Below are 19,699 nucleotides of genomic sequence, written 5' to 3'. Positions count from 1 at the left end.
ACCCTTGAATCACAGGCTAAGGGGTCCCAAAAACAACCATATTTATTTACAAAATACACACACCCTCTTCTCCTAGAATGCATTACTGGGAGGGGGAGGAGTCGGGGCCTCACACACCTGAGACCCCTGGAGCACCAGGAGATGTGGAACGTGGGAGGGGCACTGCCTCCACACCAGACCCCCTGATGGCAGAATGGGCAATCAGGGTACCACCTCTCCAGGGTCATGACCGTGTGTCCAGCCGGTTCATGTATTCCTGCAAAGCCTTCAGGCGGGCATCTATTTCAGCCATGTCGGCTCCCTGGTAGTCGGAGCTGTACTCTGTGAAAACAGGGGTGGGGGTGGGGACCATGAAGGGCCAGTACAGCAAGGACCAATAAACTTATCACCCCAAAGGGTTCTGAGATAAGGAGCGGACAGGAGGGACAAATATGGGACACCCTGGTCTCACCTTTGATGGGGACCCAGCCCCCAGAACTGGTCAAGTGTCTCTGGTGATTGCTGCGTTCTCGAGTGCTAGACTTCTGGTAACAAGAGGAGCAGGAAAGGCGTCAGGAAACCCCCTTCTACTCCCATCCCCCAAGTCCCACGGGGACTCTGAATCTGAGGGTCTACAGGTCACCACTGAATCAAGAACCTCCTTCTGACACAAGAGCCATCCAAGAGGTGAACTGGAAAAGTCTGAGGCACAGAGAGGCTGACCAGGCTCTCTTAGTCGTGACAGAGGAGGTGCCGGGTGTGAGGATCTGGTGTCATTTGAGAAGAGAGTATTTTTTCCTTTTTCCTTTCGATCCAAGATCTCATGTACCCCGGGTGGGCCTCAAACTCACTGGGTAGCCAAAGCTGATCTTAGACTTTGAACGCTCCTGCCTCCACCTCCTGAGTGCTGGTTTGAGTGCCACTCTACCCACCCTCTTTATACGGAACCCAGGGCCTTCACCAGAGGGGTATTCTACCGACTGAGCCACATCCTCAGTCCGAAACTTAAAGCAACATACTGTGGCCACTAAGATTTTGCCCACCAAGCTCAGGGCCCCCAAACACCCTTCTTCAAGGGTCATTCTAGATTCCCCTCTACAACCTGGTATCCCCAGGCTACAGAATCATACAATACAGATGATGGCTGATCTTCTGTGACTTAGTATACTACCCCACCCACCTCCCAGCCTGGGAATGAGCCTCACCGTCTTGGACCCGCTCCAGGGTATGGGGCTGGGTGGTTTCCCGCGGCCACGGCAACGACGACTAGAAAAAGAGGGCAATCGAGGACCACAGAGCATCTTTGGCACCTCCCTCCTGACCCACTTCGTGGTTTTAAGACCTCCAACCTCCATCACCTAATTTCCCTGAAAAAGATTGCTTCCACTCTCCCCAGGCACCCTTTCCAAAGTGTCTTCCCCCAGAGTCCAAACATTACCTTTTGGAAACTGACTGGGAGAAATCCTCCAGCTCACTGCAGGAGCTGACTGACGAGCAGCGGCTGCGGAAACTGTCCACTAGGGGGAGACGAAGGGCGTGAGGCCCAGGAGTCACATGGCCCGCCCACCGCCCGCAGCCACACTGCCTCTCATAGCTGGTTACCGGAGGAGCTGCGGTTCCGGGAGCGGTTAGCTGCATCCCCTCGGCCGGTCACAGCAGCTGGGGGCCGAGTCTGGTGAGACCATGAGACAGATGGACCGTCCCCGCTTCCTCCACTGCCCATTCGGTTCCTCTGCTGCTGCTGCTGCTGCTGCCGCCTAGAAAACCAGAGACTAGGAATGTACACCAACTACTGCGGGTATTGGAACCAGCCACAGCCAGAGTGGTGGCCAGCCAGAGGTCACTTGGAGATGTTGATATGTGAGGGTGGGAAAATGAGCAGTGCACCTGACGGGTTAGGAGAGCAAAACGAGGTCAGGAGAGGGCGGGACCACGAAAGGGGGCTGAATCGGGGTGCAGGGGTAACAGGGACAAGGAAAGAAAGAAGGACCAAGGGAGGAGATGGGAGCAGAGGAAAGCAGAGTTAGCCAAGAGGTTAGCTCCATACGGAAAATGGAGGAGAGGAGACGGAGCAGGGAAAGAAGTGGGAGCCCAGAGAAGAGACAAGGCTTAGCTACAGGTTGGTGAGAGGTGGGAAGAGGAACTGAAGTAAGAACCGAGCACAGAACAGAGGTGGGAAATTGGCACTGACTTACTTCATCCTGATCTCTCTCTGCTTCTTCTCTTTGGCTTTCACGAAGGCTGTGGGGTCAAATCGGGGCACACGACTACCTAGACAATGTAGGGAGAAGGCTGGCTTGCATACCGGCCGGCACCTGTCTGCCTCTCCCACAGCAAGAGGCGGGGCGGTCACTGACCTGTAGGTGAGGGTGAAGGGTGTGCTGGCCGGCCGTGACCCCGGGCTCCTCGGTTGCTTTCCCGAGATGAGGAGCGAGTGACCGTGCGACCACGAGACGTGGAGCGCTCCCGAGATGATAAAGCTCGGTCCTCCCTGGCTCCAGCCGGCAAGGTGCGTCTCCTGGGAGCATTGAGTCCACTGTCAGCTTCCCATTCACTAGCCCACCCCAACTCTGGTGCCACACGCACCTCCTCTATACCCTGAGGCCCACATTCTATCTCCTCAAACATTACCCAGCTCACAGATACCTTTCTATACCCCATCTTGTCCAAGTTCTTTTCCAGGACCTGCCACTACTTCCCTACATCCAAACACCTTCACCGACCCTTCTTTCCGAGGTCCTCCTTCTCTCACAGCTCCCTGGAAGCCCTTTCTCCGCCAATCAAGTTCAGCAGTTAGCTCCTTGAATCTTACCTGAGATCACTAAGCGCTCAGGCTCCACTGTACACCAGACACTGTACCTCCAGGCCCTACCTAATTCTCCACAGGCCCCGCCCACCACCCCAAAGCCATCTTCTCACCCCACCCCTCCTTTAGCCCCACCTCCCCATGAGCCACGCCTCTCACCCCCTTCGGTACATAGCCAGCTCGCAGTTCAGAGTCTTGAGCCTAGCACGCAGATTGCGCTCTGACGCCTTTACCTCCTCGAGCTGCGGAAGGAAAACAGGGACCGCCGAGGTCCATAGCAGGCCGAGGTCCACCGCAGCGCCCCCTCACCGCATCCGCTCCCTCACCTCCTTAGCTAGTCGGCGACAATCCTGGCTGCGGCGGCCAGCAGCCCGACCCCCAAGGCCACGCTCTTGCCGTAACTCCAGCTCTAGGCCCCTCACCAGCCCCCGCAGCGACTCGGCTTCCTGGCGAGCTGCCCGCCCTGCCAGAGCCTCCTCTCGGGAGCGGCCCAGCTGCGCCTCCAGCTCCCGCTTCTCTGACGCCAAGCGGGTCACCCTGCGGGGTGGGGGGGGAGGGAGAGCGAGAGGGAAACTGAGTACTCTGTGAGCTCCACAGATGGCAGTTCCTAAGGTCCCCCAGGAAGGAGGAATACAGTCCCCTGGAAGGAGTCTGTCCCTATCAACTCACTCTGAAGCAAGGAGGATACTGAAGCTACTCGACTTTCGCCCACCCCCATACAAGCCCTAGTGACATGGTGACCTGGCTAAAAGATGCCTGCAGCGAGCACAGCTCAACTGACCTTGTTTCCATCTCCAAACCTTTCCCAGACAAATCTTCTATTTGCCAGCCAAACCAAACTGATTAGGTCACTACCCGGCTCAAAGACCCTTACAAAAACGCCACATACCCAAGGCTTTTCCTTCCCTGCTGCTTATAAACAGGGAAGCAAAGGTAAGCAAGTATCCATGGAGAACTAGTTGAATTTCCCTGTGCATCCACAGAGAAGTGCTTCCATGAAAAGGAGAGCGGATTTCCACTATTTGACACAGGGCAGATATATGTACCAAGTCCTCTTTTGTAAAAGGAGAGGCTGAAACTGATCTGAGGTGGTTTGACTTTTAAAAACATAAATGAAAAACTTTCAAATAAAGAAGGGGCTGCCTATGGGGAGAGAAGAGGTACAGGTAGAGAAACAGGACTTCTCTGGATGTACCCCTCTCTCCAGCTTTTGACTCTGGAACTATGTGAAAATAATTTATGTAGGCTCTGGCTATACTGCCCAGGCCGATCTTGAATTTCTGAGTCCCAGCAATCCTCCTGCCTCAGGAACTATCGCCAAGGTCAGGGGGGTAGGGGAATCAACAGGCTCAAAGGCACAAATGTACACCAAAGGAAGAATAACACTGCAGAATGTGACTGGAATACAGGGTTTTAGCAAGTGGGATACACAGATTCAAGGCAAAAGAGGCTGCAAAGACATCTAACATGCAGTCAAAGTCTCACCAGTGAGTGCAATTGGTGTTGCTCAGGATAAAGAAAACAATTGTTACTGTGCCCCAAGAGCTGGCTCAACAGCTCATCCAGAGGACCAGGGTTTGATTCCCAGCACCCTCGTGGAAGCTCTCAACCTCTTGTAACTCCAGTTCCAGAGGATCTGACACCTTCACAGGCATGCAGATAGGCATGCAGGCAAGACACCATGCACATAAAATAAAAATAGTCATTTAAAAAATTGTTACTTTCCTTGGGAACTATGCTTTATCAGCATCATAAAAAAAAACTGGGTGTAAAATCAAGGAAAAAGTAAGAACAGACAGTATATTCCTTTTCTAGAACTGTCCTTGTCTTCTGGCTCTTTCTACTAAAAAAATTCTAAATGCAACAACAGATCATGTTAACATTACCTCCTGATAAAATAATAAAACATACTGGAAAAATAGTGGTAGAACACCAGCCTAGTAACCCCCAGTGAGGTGCTGGAGGCCTGGCTCAGTGCCTAGAATCCCGCAGTGAGGGGCTGGGAGTGTGGCTCAGTGGTAGAGCCCTGCCTAGAATCCCCCAGTGAGGGACTGGGGGCGTGGCTCAGTGGTAGAGCCCCTGCCTAGAATCCCCCAGTGAGGGGCTGGGGGCGGGGCTCAGTGGTAGAGCCCCTGCCTAGATCCCCCAGTATGGTATAGACCAGTGGTAGAGCACTCACCTAGTATGCACAAGGTCTGGGTTTTATGTCTGGGACTTAAATAACAAAAGAAAAGCTTCCTGGGACCCTTCCAAAAGGATATAGAACCGACATGAACAGGCCTACCTGGCAAAGACAACACCAACATGAAATCACGGCAGCAAATGTATTAGGTCACAGCTACGAGCTGATTACTGCCTCCCCCCCCCCACTCCGCCCCAGCCACGTGCCCAAAGACACCCAAGGCCTTCTCCTGGAACCTTCACACATTCCACTATCTGGCAAAAAGCGACTTTTATAGATCTGATATGAGTGATGAGATGAAAGGACCCCCCCCCCCATTGTCAGGGCAGATCACAACCTGAGATTAGCTACAGAAGAGGGGAGGGGACGTGACCACAGAGGCTCAGGCCAGAGTGCTAGGGCCTAAACCAAAGAACAGCTGCAGCCCCCAAGTGTTGGAGAGGCAAAAAAGGGGCTCTCCCAAGGGCCCAGGAGGATGGCCCAGGAGCGCCTGCGCCACAGCCCAGTGAACGCCATTTCAGACACTGGCCTCCAGGGGGAGACAGAATACACTTGTAGTGGTTTTTCATTTGGTTTTATTTTTATTGCATTTATTTGTGTGTATGCGCAAGACACACCCGCATCCAGCATTCATGTAGAGCAGAGGACAATGAGTGGGAACTGATTCTCCCCTTCTACACGCGGGTCCCAGAGACTGAGCTCAAAGCAGCAGGCTTGGTGGCAAGCACCTTTACAGGGTGAGCCGTCTCTGACCCAGTAGTGTTTTGTTTTCATTGTTGTTTGGTTTGGGGGTTTTGTTTTGTTGTTGCTGCTGTTTTTGTTTTGTTTTTTGAGACAGGGTTTCTCTGTGTATAACTGGTTATCCTGGAACTCTCTCTGTAGACCAGGCTGGCCTAGAACTGACAGAGAACCATCGCCTGCCTCTGCATCCACAGTACTAGAACTAAAGGCGTGCACCACCGTGCCCAGCAACCAACTCCAATGTTTTAAGCTACCTTCTGTGGGGAACAGGAGCCAACTCTGTGTTCTGTCAGAGATGAACAAAAAGAAAGACTCGGCCCTCAGCACTCCTGGGGAAACCTGCCTCAGGGACACGATTCTTTACTCCAGCCAACGAGAGCTAAAGAACTGTGGACCTGGATCATCCCGTAATAAGACATCAGTCTCAAGAACTAGCAAAATGTGGTGGCACACACACACCTTTGATCACAGCACCTGGGAGGCAGAGGCAAGTGGGTCTCTGAGTTCGAGGCCAGCCTGGTCTACAGAGAAATCCTGTCTCATACAAGGATGGAAGGAGGGAAACAAGACAAGAGCATGGTGGACACCTATAATCTCAGTACTTGGGAGGCAGAGTCAGGGATAGCCTTGCCTAACTAGCAAACACATAAAAATAGTTTTGTTTTTAAAGTAGGTTTGTGTGTGCACGCACACACACACACACACACACACACGTGCGCACATACAATGAACACACACTGAGCAAGACACAGCAGTAATTCCCACTCTCCGTCATGCCCTTCCTACCACCAGCCTCTGTAGAGTGGGCACTTGTCAGCGAGGCCCTTCTGCCTTCTGCCTGGACCACCCCTGTGGGGCAGCTTCCTCCTGAGGAGCTCCTTGTGGGGAGCTCACACACACACACACACACACACACACACACACACACACACACACACACACACATGTACTCAGAGCAGCGGGAGGAGAGCCGACAGATCAAGGTAAGCCTGGTCTGCATAGCAAAACTTGGTCTCCAAGAAAAAGAGGGACCGGCAGGTCAGAACAGGATGGGGAAGACGCCACCAGCTCGGAGACTTCAAGGTGCCCTCGACAGTACTGTGGATGGGTAGAGGTCGAAGCCTTATGGCCAATTTGGGAGGTGCATACAGGTGTGGCCTGGATGGAGGATGAGGTTCCCAGGCTCCCACTGCGTCCTTCCTCCACCTCACCTCTGATCAGCAGCACCCATGGGGCCTGCTAGCCTGTAAAACCCCACCCTCAAGAGAAGGCCATTCCTCTCTGGTAGTATTTGGCACTCAGTCTGGACTAGCACCTATGTGCCAACAGTGCCAAGATTCTTGCTGCATCCAAGGTATAGCCTGGCCATGAAATTTGCTGTGTGCCCTGTGAAAGTCCCCTAGCATCTCTGAACTGGAACCTGGTGATGATAGCAGTGTCTGTCTCACAGGGCTGCTGCGAGGACAGCTGCTTTTTTTTTTTTTTTTTTCTTTTTTTTTTTTTTTTTTTTTTTGAGCTGGGGACCAACCAGGGCCTTGCGCTTCCCTAGGCAAGCGCTCTACCACTGAGCTAAATCCCCAACGACAGCTGCTTTCTGAACCCTAGGATCTACACATGTGCACACACCCTCATACAGACACAAATACATAACAGCATAAATTTTACAACAAATAACATGGGGCCTGAAACATGACTTGGTTGGCTAACATACATGGTGCTCTGGGTTCAATACCCAGCACTGAATAAACCATTCCTTACTACAGAGAGCTTGAGGCCGGTCTTGAACACCTGAGACCTTGCCTCAAAAGAAAGAAAAAGGGATCAGCAAGATGGCTCAGTGTACTTGCCAGTCCGTGATGCTTGCCTGGCAACCTGAATTTGACCCATGGAAGTCATGTAATTATAGACTGAGAAAACTGATTCTACACGCATGCTATGGTGTGTATACCCAAAAACATACGTACTCTCATCATGCACATGATACAATGAGATTATTTAATTTTTTAATATCCCTAGTCCTCCTTAAAGAATTGGCCATTTCCAGGTGGAGACCGAACCCTTGCCTATAGACGACAGAACACAGCAGAGTCAGTAAGCCTCCCAGAAGCCTCCAGTCTCTTCCCGTTCCCAGCACAGTCCCACCTGCCTCTGGGACCCTGCGTATGCTGTGTCATCTACCTAGCACACTCATCCTAACCCCTCCACCTAACCCACCTCGAGACCTAGCAGGTCCAGGTCACGGCTGCTCTTCTGCCTGCTCCTCACCCATCCACATCCAATAACATGTTCATGTGGTTCCTGTTAACATCCATTCCCACTGGGCTAGGTACCCCAGGCAGGGAGCCGGGCAACACCAAGAGTTCAGTTATTCAGCCCACCCTGCCGGCCTGCCTTACATCACCTTTGCTGATGCTTCTGCAACTCTTTCTGTGCCCCCCATATGCTGAATGTTCATCTGTGCATCTCCCTCACTGGTACAGAGGCCCAGGAAGACAGAGCCAGGGCTGTCAATCACTGCTGAATCCCCAGCACCCAACCAAGGGCAGAGAGAGGCAGGGCTCAGGAGGAAGACAGCCAGTGTTCCCAAGGAAACAGCTGATGGGCAGTGCCTGTCCCGTCCACCACATCCCGATCCACCACACACTCCCCAGACTCACTGCTCCCTCAGATGCCAGATCTCTGTCTCCCGAGCATCCTGGCCGCCATTCAGCCCTCGAAGGTGACCCAACTCCTCCTTCAGTGAGCGGATGATGCCCTGCAGGACCACGGGGTCAGGCTTGCCCTGGTACGGGAGGGGCAGCGGGTAGTGAATCCTGAGAGAGGGGATCAGAACCGTGGCATCTCAGAGGCCAAGATCCACCCACCCGAGAGCACAGGTCTGCGAGCCTAAGAATACAAGCCCTTGCAGTCGCCAAGAGTTTGTACTCTTGGTGTTTTGTTTTGAAGGTCTTGCTTGTTTGGGTTTCTGAGACAGGGTCTCTCTGTGTAGCCCTGGCTGTCCAGGAACTCTCTACATAGACCAGGCTGGCCTGGAACTTGAGAGATCTGCTTGCCTCTGCCTCCCGAGTGCTGGGAAAGCGGTTGATTCTAGGTTCGTTGTCCCACACACCATTGTGCCAGTCAGTCAAGCCCGGTGCCTCTGAGCTTCTGCCTCCAGGATTCTGAGGACACCTGGCTGGACAGTGCTGTCTGGCTGTCTGTCATGTCTGCAGGGGAGGCCCTGTCACATGAGCTCTACAGGAAGAGCTATCTTCAAGCACAACCCGCCCCAGCCTCTCCAGGGAAGACACTGGCTGGCCTGAGCTAAGGCAGCCCTGAGCCAGAGCAATGGCCGATGCCTGCAGATGGGGCTCCAACATGTGGGTCCTGTAGGACTGCCAGCTTCCGATCACTAGCCCAGGGACCAGGACATACAGACTCTGTTGCCCAGCAACTCAAGAGCCATTCTTGGCTAAGTGTGCTTGCTCCAGCCTGTAATCCCAGTTCCCAAGAGGCTGAGGCAAGAGGACTGCCATGAGTTTGAGGCCAGGCTGAGCTTCATAGCATGACTCTCTTTAAAAATAAAGGTGGAGGGCGCAGAATGACTGGAGAAAGCTCGACGTTTAAAACCCATGCTGTTCTTGCAGAGTTCCATTCCCAGCACCCACAACTTAGCTCCAGTCCCAGGGGACCTAATGCTCTTCTGGCCTCTGCAGGCAAAGATGGTGGGATACAGACACGTACAGGCAAAACATCCATACACATAAAATAAGAAATTTTAAAACTTTTTAAAGGAAGAGGCTTCAGAGATGGCTCAGCAGTCAGGAGCACTGGCTGCTCTTCCAGAAGTCTGGGGTTCAGTTCCCAGGATACAACCACCTCTAGGCCAACTATGAACGATCAGCTGAGGGCTCATACAGCCCTGTCCCTTCTTCTTCAAATACACAAGGAACAAAACAGAAAGCTCTCACGTCCCTATCAGGAATCTGAGCTGCAATCTGGATGGCTAGCTGTGTGATAAATGATATGTTTCAAAAGGCTGTAACTCAGGGACAGAGCACTTGTCTACCATGTGCAAGGCTGGTTCAACTGCATACAGTAAGGCAAGAGGTCCTGACCGTCTGTCACCTGCAGCCAGTCGCAACCGTAAAATGACACAGCGCCCACAGACTCTGCAGGTGAAGTAAAACCACCCCAGACACCGGGACTCTTCCCACCCCTGCCACCAGCCTGGGCCCGGAGCCAGCCCCATGCCCACCTGTCAAACTCCACGGAATAGATGAGGATGAGGTAGCGTTTGGAGTTGAGCTGGGCCGACCTGGGGCAGGCACCCGCACGGCCCCCCAGCTTGCGACTGCGCAGAGACTCCAGGTCTGTGTAGGTGAGCAGGTCCAGAGTGACAGACTCACTACTCTGTGGGAGAGGAGGAGGAGGGGTGATGCCCAGGACATTCATAGGTACCCTGGGACCACAGCCACCCTCCAGACCTGTGCCGGATCACAGGGTGCCTGAGTTTCCTGACAAGGAGGCTGGTCATGGTTGGAGGAATACACTGGAGAGATCCTATTACCAAAGCACCTCACACCTGCCAGTCTGTGCCGCTACCAGACACGCACAGGGTCACCAGGCCAAACCATTTTCCTAAGAGAAACAACACATGCCCTTCCTGCTGTGCACAGCCACAATAACGAGGCCAAAGTGCTGGTGAGTGCTGATCCCTGAGGAGAAATTCAGCCAAAGCCTAGGTGTGGGCCTGGGCGTGGAAGCACATGCCTGTTTTCTCAGCACTGGGGAAATGGAGGTACAAGGGTCAGAAGTTCAAGGTCATCCTCAGCCACATAGCAAGTTTAAGGCCAGCCTGGGCTAAATGAGATGAAAGAAAGGAAAGGGAAAGAAAAGACAAGATAGAAAGAAAAGAGGAAGGGGAAATAGAGAGAAGGGGGTCAGGAAGAACGGAATCAAGCAAGTGGCAGCAAAGGATGAAGTGGACCAACATTTGGGTTTTCTGTGTAACTCATGACAGTCACTCCTGCACAGACAAAGGACGGCTTAGAGTAGTGCAGATCACACATCCCAGGCAAAGGTTTTGTGTGGTTTGGAGTTGAAGTGTTTTCTAGTTTTAGGGGAGATGGGGTCACATGTAACCCAGGTTGACCTTGAACTCACTTTGTAGCTAAGGGTGGCCTTCTGCTCCTCCTGCCTCTACCTCCCCTGTGCCGAGATGTCAGGCATCCAGTGGGAGCCACCTGATGGGGTGGCCAATGCCCCTGGCAACTAAGTTTCCAGAGGCTATACCTGTGCACATCAGTGTGTTAGTGCACACAAGCACGCCACTATCTGAAAAATGCTAGCCAGGAGGCTGGAGAGATGATGGCTCAAAGGTTAACAGTTCTGCGGTGCTTCTAAAAGACCTGAGTTCGATTCCCAGCACCCACTACCTGTAGAGTACTGTAAGCCACCTGGTGTGGGTGCTAGGAACCAACTGTGCCCTTTGCAAGAGCAGGAAGTTCTCCTAACCATTGAACCATTTCTCCAAAATCCTGGGCTGGGGCTCATGCTCGCCCAGCAAGCACAAAGCCCTCAGTTCCAGCCCAGCGCCACATGAGCCACCAGCACTACATACAAAAGGCCACAAAATGCTGCCTTGACCTGTAGTCCAGGTACTGGAAGACAGAAGCAAGAAGATGAGGAACTCAGGGTCATCCCTGGCTACACAGTAAGCTCAAGGGGTTAAAGGGCAGCCTGGACTACATGACGAGACAGTGTCTCAAGCAAATAAAAAAAAAGGTTCAGAATTCTTTTTAAAAAAAAGTATGAACTCCATGAAAATGTACTCTAATATAAACTTTATTGCGTACTTATTTAATATTAGTGTGTGTGTCGTGCACGTATGCATGCAAGTGTATGCTTGCGTTCTTGTGCCCCGTGTGGAAGTCAGAGACAGCTTTCAGTATTCTGTTCTGCCCTCCACCCAGTGTGACCTGGGGCTGGAACTCGGGTGGCCAGGCTGGCCAAGCTGGCACCTTTTTACCTGCGAGGCCAGCTCGCCAGCCCTCACCAATCTCCTAACAAGAGCATTAACACGGGGTGGCTCTTCCTCTCTTCTCTACATTTCCCTGGGACCTGAATCTATTTCTCTTTTCTCTTTTGGTTTTAAGATTTATTCTGCTTTTAATTCTGGGAGGGGGTATGTATGTGAGTGCAAGTGCCCTCAGAAGTTAGATGGGGTCGGAAGAACCACTGGGGAGGAAGTTACAGGCAGTCGTGAGCTGCCTGAGGTGCCTGCCGGGAACTGAACCCGAGTCCTCCGGAAGAACAGCCACTGCTCTTCGCTGCCATGGCTCCGGCTCCCCTCAACACTTGTTTTATCATTTTGAGACAGGGTCTCCTGCACTCCAGGCTGGCCTCCATCTCACTATGTAGGTAAGGGAAACCTTGGACCTTCTAACCACCACCACTTAAATTCTGGGATTAGAGGCGTACACCACCATGGCAGGTCACGAGGTGCTGGTGACCCAACCAGAGGCTTTAGCAGCTAAGCGAGCTACCTGCCCCGCAGCCACACCCCCAGCAATACATTGGTCGGTTGGTTGGTTTGTTTGTCACCAGACTCGGACCCACTGGCACGTGCAAAAGAAGCTCTGAAGGCCAAGCACCCTGCACACATGAGGTAACCATCCCAGCCTCGCACCCCAAGTTCTAGGGACCAGTAACCTCCCACCCCTGAGGCTGGTCCTTACCTGCGTGAGGGCTGACTCCAGCATGTTACAGAAGATGCTGAACTGTTTAAAGTTCCCGGTCTTGTGAGTCAAGTCTTCAATGACTGAGTGGAAAGAAAAGTTCCTCCTGAGGTCTGACCACTTGCCCAGTCCACAGGCAACATGCTCACGTTCTCCAGCTCTGCCCACCCCTCATTGCCTCTGGCCAGACCGATGGGACCCACACTCCCGCCCCACTCTGATGAGCTTGAGAAGAGGCAAGAGCACAGCTTGGCTCAGCCTCAGCCTTAGGAGAGCTCCGGGGAGGGGACAGGAGCCCACCCCAGCAGGCACACTCACAGTTGGCATCAAACTCTCCACGCCACTGGTCAGCTGTCATCCGGTCCTCCACCTCCAGCTCCAGCACCTGCCCAGAAACCACCACCCGCACAGCATGCTCCACACCCCGGAACATGTAGTCCACCTGCAGGCCAGCTGGCTGCTCCATGGCCAGGGTCCCTGAAAACGGGGACAAGACGGAGATGTAAAGACACGCCTGGTGTCTACAGAGGCCAAAGACAGCGTTGCCACTGGAACTGGAGTTACAGGCAGTTGTGAGCTACCATGTGGGTGCTGGAATTGAAGCAGGTCCTCCGGAAGAGAAGCCAGCACCCTTAATCACTGAGCCCAGCCCCCTGACCTTGGTCTTCTGAGACTGGGTTTCACTCTGGCTCAGAGCGTAGGAGTCTCCTCTCTCAGCCTCCCAAGTGCTGGGATGGCCACACCCAGCACAGTTCTTTGTGCTTTATATGCTGATATCCACTTTAATCCTCACTAACAGCTCTGCTAGGAAGGCATCATTTTTAAATTCCTCTTTCAGACAAGGAATGAGATGCAGAACAGTGAGCTCCTTCTGAGAGGAACAGTAGATCCAGGAACTGACTCCCCACTCTGCATGATGGTGCACACCAGCTATCCCAGCACTCAGACAGAAGCAGAAAATGTTGCCAAAAGTTTGAGACCAGCCTGTTCTGTTATGGGTTGCATAACAAGATCCCAAAGCAGAAACCCTATCCCCAAAACAAAACGTAGCACCACCACAAAGCGCTAACTTTGTGGCAGTGGTGGTGGTAGCTTTGGCCTCCTGTTATGGTTTGGTTTGGTTTGGTTTGGGAACAGGTTTGGAAAAAACACACATGCCACCGTGTTGGCTTGGGACTCTGGTTTCTGGAATGTTTTTTAGTGGAAGGCTTATAAATCTGGAAACCTCTAGTAATTAAGCTTCCACTTTCTAGGAGTTCTAAAGCTTGGAGTATCAATCTCTGGCCCCGCCCAGAGACCTCAGCATCTGCCACCATAGCACAGGGCAGCTACCACGGCTGTTTACTACAGCATTGGAGGAGGAACTCCTGGGGCATGTGCTCAAGGTACCGCCTCCCTCGTCCCCACTGTCAAACTGACCTTGTCCTCCACCCTGCATCGCCTGGGTCATACAGCACCACCAAGCATCCTGTGCCCACCCAAAACCCCTTAGGTCCCAAATATTCACCCTCTGAATAACAACAGGCCTAAAATCCACTCTCCCAGTGCACAACTACACTCCCTCCCATCGACTCTTGGAGGCTTAGAAACTGTCCCTTAGCTATTGCCAGGCAAGAACTCCACAAACCAGGCCTACACTCTGGACAGCTCCCTCCTTAGCCAGAGCTCCCAACACCCACTCCTCTCCCAGTCTCAGGACCCCTCTCCTGGCAGACCTCCACTTCCTGTCCCTTGTGGTGTGGTGCATGGTGGAAGCCAGATCCTCCCCCTGCACTGACTCCCAGTTCATTCTATTCTCCCAGCTTGAGGCGTGGGGGAACCAGCACATTGCTTCTCCCTACACTGCCTTCCACCTCCACATTCTCCTAGGACCCCGCCCCCTGAATTTTCTATCTGAACTGTCATGCCCCCTCTTATTCTGCTTCGATTCTGCCCACTCAAAGTTCTAGCCCACGTACACCCCACATTCTGCCTGTGTTCCATTTCCCCGTATTTTACCTGAATTCTGCCCAAACTGTACCTAACTGTTCCCGCCCCACAGGTAGGCACATTTCTCACCTCTCACCCAGGGCAGCTCTCCCCACCTTTGGGACTATCCAGGCCCAGCCCCTCTCGCTGCCTTGAGGCTCCCTGCCTCTTCCTGCTCACACCATCCTTGCTAAGGGACCTGAAGTTCATCCTGGGAAGTTCATCCTGGTTGCTGACTTCCATCCTGACCCCTCTTCTAATCCCCTCGGACCAACATCCCAGTGGGGAGGCTCCGCCCTTGCCAGCCCCTGACATCACGTCTCAGTGGGACCCCCCGACCCACTTCTGCCACAGCCTCTTGGGGCTGCTCTCACACAAGCTACAGTCTCCAGCCCCAGCCTTCTGCTCACCATCTTTCACTCAGGGAATCTCAATCTCTTTCCCAGAGCTACGGTCCCTGCCCTGGCTCCTCCTCCCAAACTGGGCTCCAACATTTCAGGAGGAAAGAGAACCCACCACACCCCACCATCATCGTGGGCAAATCACTGTCCCCGCCTACCCTAGGCTGCCCGCCCACAAACCACTTCATGCCCGCACCCATCTCCAGCCTTACTGGGTTCTCCTAGGAATGTCCCACACTGTGCCCAACAGCCTGACCGCCACCTACTCTGAGTTGGCCTCCCCAACTCTGCAAGAATATGAGCTGGCCTGAGCTCTCTCCATCTCCACCCTGCCCTTCCCCAACACTGGCCCCCCGGGGGCATAACAACAAAAGCCCACTGAACATGGTTGCTGTGCCTTCTGCTAAGGTCAAGTGTAGGACACCCCACAATCTAGACCATTACAGTGTACCCTGCAGCTTCCCAGCACACCCAGAGTGTCCCCAAAACACACTTAGTAGCTCAATGCTTCATCCTAGTTCTACTGCTCTGGTAGACATTACAACCATCCCCCCATTTTACAGACCATGAAACTGAGGCTCCCACAGTTAGAATCAGCAGCCCTCTCCTACTCACTATCCAGCTATGCTTCCTTCCCAAGGTTCTTCGAGCATTGACTCACAGGCTTCACTGACTCACAGGCTTTGACTCAAGCATGGCTTACACCTTTCAATCAGTCCGCAGGCTGGAAACTCACAGGTTCAGATCAAAGCTCCTCCCTCACTCCCCAGTATGCCAGAGGTAAGGTACTTGCCATTTTGTGGTAAAGTGAAGTGAAGATAAAGCCAGGCCTGGGGTCAAGGCCTGCCAGCAACAGGCTGGGATGTAGAATCAAAAGTCTAGGACCAGGGTGGGCAACAGGAGATCAAGGCCACTCTGGGTAACTTAGTGAGACCCAGTCTCAAAAAAAGTTACAGATGTAGCTTAGTAGTAGGGGCTTACCTAGCATGTGTGAGACCCTGGGTTAAACGCCAGTTACTGGAGCAGGGCGTGCTCAAGCACATGTGCATGGGTGTGTGTGTATTACTTGGGACAGGAGCGCTGACCTTGTACACTGCCGTGAGGGCTAAGTCAGTCATCACGTAAGGTGCCGGGTACTTGCCCTTACCACCCACTCTCAGCTGACAGCCCAGAGGCCACGTAAGCTTCCTCCCCAAAGCCTGCAAGCATGGCTAGCTTTCCCAGAATCCACAAGTAAGAGACTAGGGCCAGGGCTGCCGTACAGCACTTCACCGTCTCGTACAGGACTCCAGTCCCTTGAGATACAGATCAATAAAAACAAACGTTTCTAATTGTCCTTCTTCCTGTCTCTTCGGCACCTTGGCCTGGCATAGACCTGCTTGCCAGCCTATGGAGGAAGGCCAAGGATCATGTCTTGGCACTAGGAAGCCCTGCAAGGTCATTCCTGACACTCTCCAGTCTCAGCTCCAAGGCCCCTAGGGGCACCACAATATGTCCAGTTTCTTACTGCAGCTGACTCCATTTCCAGGAAGGAGTCCCTCCCAGCTCAATATTTCAACTCCCACCATGGGGAGACCAGAGGAAGGATAGTAACTATTTCTACACCTGTGTGTTCTTCAGGAGCCCACACACTAGTGGGCAGATCTGAGAAATCCCAAGGAATAAATGAAGGATGTGGTGGCGGCGAACGAGAGGAAGAAAAGCCAGGTGACTCGACAGCAGCCAGCAAGGCCTCAAGAAGCCCCTGGACTGAGACCCTTGAAGAGTGAGGAAATCACTCAGGCATCTGAGGGAAGCCAATCCAGGCAGAAGGGCAAACAGCAGTATAAAGCATGCATTTGCCACATCCAAAAGACCCCGAGACCCGCGTGGTCCCCAATAGTGCAAGCAAGTCATTTCCAAAGGTGTGGGACTGTGGAGAGGGAGGAAGACAGAGCCCTCACTACCTGGAGATCCTGTGGGCAGGACCTGTGGGGCCCAGGGAAGAGCAGGTAGAATGCAGGAGGGGTAAACAGAGGAAGGAACACAGGGTTTGACTGCCTGCTAGGCTTCAATTCCTGATCCTTCTGCCTCCACTTCCCAAACTCTGGGATCACAGGTGCTCACCACCACACCTGGCTTTCAGACCTGGGGATCAAAGCCAGAGCCGCAGGCAAGCTAAATCCCCTCACCGTCCATCCTCACCCTAACGTGTGTGTGTGTGTGTGTGTGTGTGTGTGTGTGTGTGTGTGTGTTGTGTGTGTGTGTGTGTGTGTGTGTGTGTGTGCACTTTTCTTTAACATGGGAGGGAAAGGAAGGAGTGGTAAAGAACCAAGCCAAGTACCTGAGAGGAAGGTTCTGTCAGGTAAGAATAGAAACCCCAAAGAATTGTTTGGGGGCAACTGCATGTCAGCTGGACTTCCAAGCAAAGAGGAGCTGGCCTTCCTAAATGACCGACAACCCCACACACACTGGATATAGCGTGGAGTTTGTGCAGAGATAGATACGGGAAAGAGATACCTGGCAGTCACTACAGGGTGAGCAGGTGAGGGAAGTGGAATAGAAAAAGTGATTCCACAGAACATGAAATTTAGGTATGAAATGATTAAAGAACTTGCCCAAAGCCAGAATGATTTTAGTAGTGGGTCCCAGGATCAGTGCCAAGGCTCAAACTTGGGTAAACAGATACCAGAGCCCACACTCTTCTCTTGATTTGTTTCGTTTTGAGATGAGATCTCCCTAGGTAGGCAAAACCAGCCTCAAACTCATTCTGTAGCTCAGACTGACCTCAAACTGTCAGTTCTTCCACCCCAGCTCCCCAGTCCTGGGATTACAGTGTGCACCACTGTAGAGTTTGCTATGACGCTTCCGAGTTCATTCAGAGAGACTGTCCAGATGACTCAATGGGTAAAGCTTCCTGATGCACAAACACAGAGCTGGGCTTGACCCCTAGAACCCGCATTAAGGTGGAAGGAGAGAAACGACTCGACAATGTTGTCCTCTGATACCCACCCCACCCCCGAATTTATCGTCCAGTTTCACCCCCTAACACTAGATAGGAGAGAAACAAAAATCCCTGAATCTAATTTCTTTCCTTTTGTTTCTTCTTTGACTTCGGCTACTAACAAACCACAACCAACCTTCCTAAATGACCAACAACCCACACATACACACAGGCACACACACACACACACACACACACACACACACACACACACACGCTTCTTGGGGGCCCTAGCATTTATATGCTCTCCAAAAAGCTCCCAGAATTCCAAATGTCACGCAATCGAAAAAATTATCAGGAGCTGGCAAAACCATATTTCTGCTAGAGCAGGAGGCAAATCATAGTAAGCTGCGGACAGTCCAAAACTGGTACACCTGGGATTAAAACGAAAACATATTCTTATAACATTCCCATGTTTTTTAAAGGAACCAAAATTCCAAAACTGTCACTACACATCCATCCTGTGATATGAACCACCACCACCCCCGTCACACACTTGCGTGAAGGCACAATAATTTCTATGCGTTCAAGGACAAAGTGAGACATTGTCTCAAAAACAAAACATAAAATCCATTCTTGAGCTCAGCAGTAGTGGTAGAACTATTGACTAACGCGCCTAACTTTATTATCTGGCACTGCAAAGAAAGCGGGGAGAGTTAAAAGTGATTTCCCGTAAAGTTACTTGCTCAGAGCATGCACACAGTAAACGCCTCTTGTCCATAGGGTAGACACACCCTCAACCCTAGAGACCTCCTGCCCTGTTTTCATCTGCCCCCATCCTCCAAACCAACTCAAGTTCTGAACTCGCGGCATCTCAGCAACCCCACCTCTCACAACCCGTGGGGTGCAAAAGATACAAAATAAAGCTCTACCTCACAAGCTCTAGTGCAGTATTCGGTAAGGGACCTCTAAGTTCTAGCCGCGTATATCGGGAGCGACAACATAGCGCATTAAAGACCCTGTGAAATCTCCAGCTTGCATAGGTTCTGGCGTCCACCTGCGTGAAAGGACCTGTGCTCCGGGGACTCCCCAATGCCCGCGCCTGGAGCCCGCGCCTGGAGCCCGCGCCCGCAGCCGCGTACTCGCTGGTCACCGCCACAGACGCCCTCTTCACGACCGGTTCAACCGCCGAAGTTTCAGTTCCGCCCACATCCGGGCTTCTCACTTCTGATTGGTAGGGCCTTACAGGCAGTCATGTTTCCATAAGTCAAAACGAATGCCCGTCACTCTGTCCCGCCCCCCACAGGAGAACCCGCCTTCCGAAGTTTGCAATTAGTCTATTTTGAAGAGGCGTTCCTAACACGTGTGAGGAGATCTCCAAGGCGTATTTCTTCTTCCACTGATTATTGGGTAGACATGCTGCCAATCATAAGAAAAAAGGTGGTCCCTTAGAGTAGGAGGGAGGATCCCGGAAATAACATTTTAACTCCGCCCCCCACGCCCCCCACCCCGTTGCAAGGCAGGCGGGGCCCACAGAGAAGGGAGGGGTGGAATGGAGTGTGGTATGAGTTCAAGGGAACGTCCTGGCCTCCAAGTCCGGAAGCTTCGAGGATATTCTCAACTGTACAGTCAGGTCGAGGTTTCTCAGAGGTCAGTGTATGCCTAAGTATACCCTGGTCACTCTGCTAGACTTGGCTTTGTCAGTGCGTGCATGACAAAACCTCAAGTGGCGGTCTCCAACACCCTATGAACCCTTGAACTCCTGATCCTCCTGCCTCCACCTCCCCAGTACTGAAATTACGGGAGTTGTACCACCATGCCTGACATGGCATTGGCCTCATTAAAGCTCAAACAACACAGCAAATTAAGCATTTTCAATAGTTTTAGATGTATTTATTTTATATGTATGAGTTTTATGCCTGCATGTGTGCCTGTGCACAGAGAGTGTGCCTGGTACCTGCAGAGATCAGGAGACAGCAT

At 52.4% G+C, this 19,699-nt stretch overlaps 1 protein-coding gene across 1 annotated transcript; it reads right to left on the bottom strand.

Annotated features, from left to right (window-relative positions):
* Positions 1-24: 24 nt before the first annotated feature.
* Ccdc61 (coiled-coil domain containing 61) lies at positions 25-18,911 on the bottom strand. The gene is made up of 14 exons (XM_032894339.1): positions 18,652-18,911; positions 12,746-12,904; positions 12,428-12,510; positions 9,946-10,100; positions 8,366-8,521; positions 3,112-3,322; positions 2,945-3,027; positions 2,337-2,497; positions 2,175-2,250; positions 1,582-1,736; positions 1,418-1,496; positions 1,185-1,245; positions 452-524; positions 25-321 (listed from the first exon to the last, which is right to left on the bottom strand). The coding sequence occupies exons 2-14, from the start codon at positions 12,891-12,893 to the stop codon at positions 224-226; spliced, it is 1,539 nt and encodes a 512-aa protein (XP_032750230.1). The 5' UTR covers positions 12,894-12,904; positions 18,652-18,911; the 3' UTR covers positions 25-223.
* Positions 18,912-19,699: the final 788 nt, after the last annotated feature.

The sequence above is a fragment of the Rattus rattus genome, chromosome 2 (assembly GCF_011064425.1).
Source record: "Rattus rattus isolate New Zealand chromosome 2, Rrattus_CSIRO_v1, whole genome shotgun sequence".
In the NCBI taxonomy this organism is placed as follows: Eukaryota; Metazoa; Chordata; class Mammalia; order Rodentia; family Muridae; genus Rattus; species Rattus rattus.
This window is presented reverse-complemented; position numbering and strand designations above follow the sequence as displayed.

Coding starts and splice junctions, on each gene's coding strand:
- Ccdc61 (XM_032894339.1), bottom strand. CDS start 12,893: ATGGAGCAGCCAGCTGGCCTGCAGGTGGACTACATGTTCCGGGGTGTG. Junction 3,323..8,365: donor ATCTGGCATCTGAGGGAGCA/GTGAGTCTGGGG, acceptor CCCACCCCGCAG/GGTGACCCGCTTGGCGTCAG. Junction 1,246..1,417: donor TCCCAGTCAGTTTCCAAAAG/GTAATGTTTGGA, acceptor CTCTTTTTCTAG/TCGTCGTTGCCGTGGCCGCG.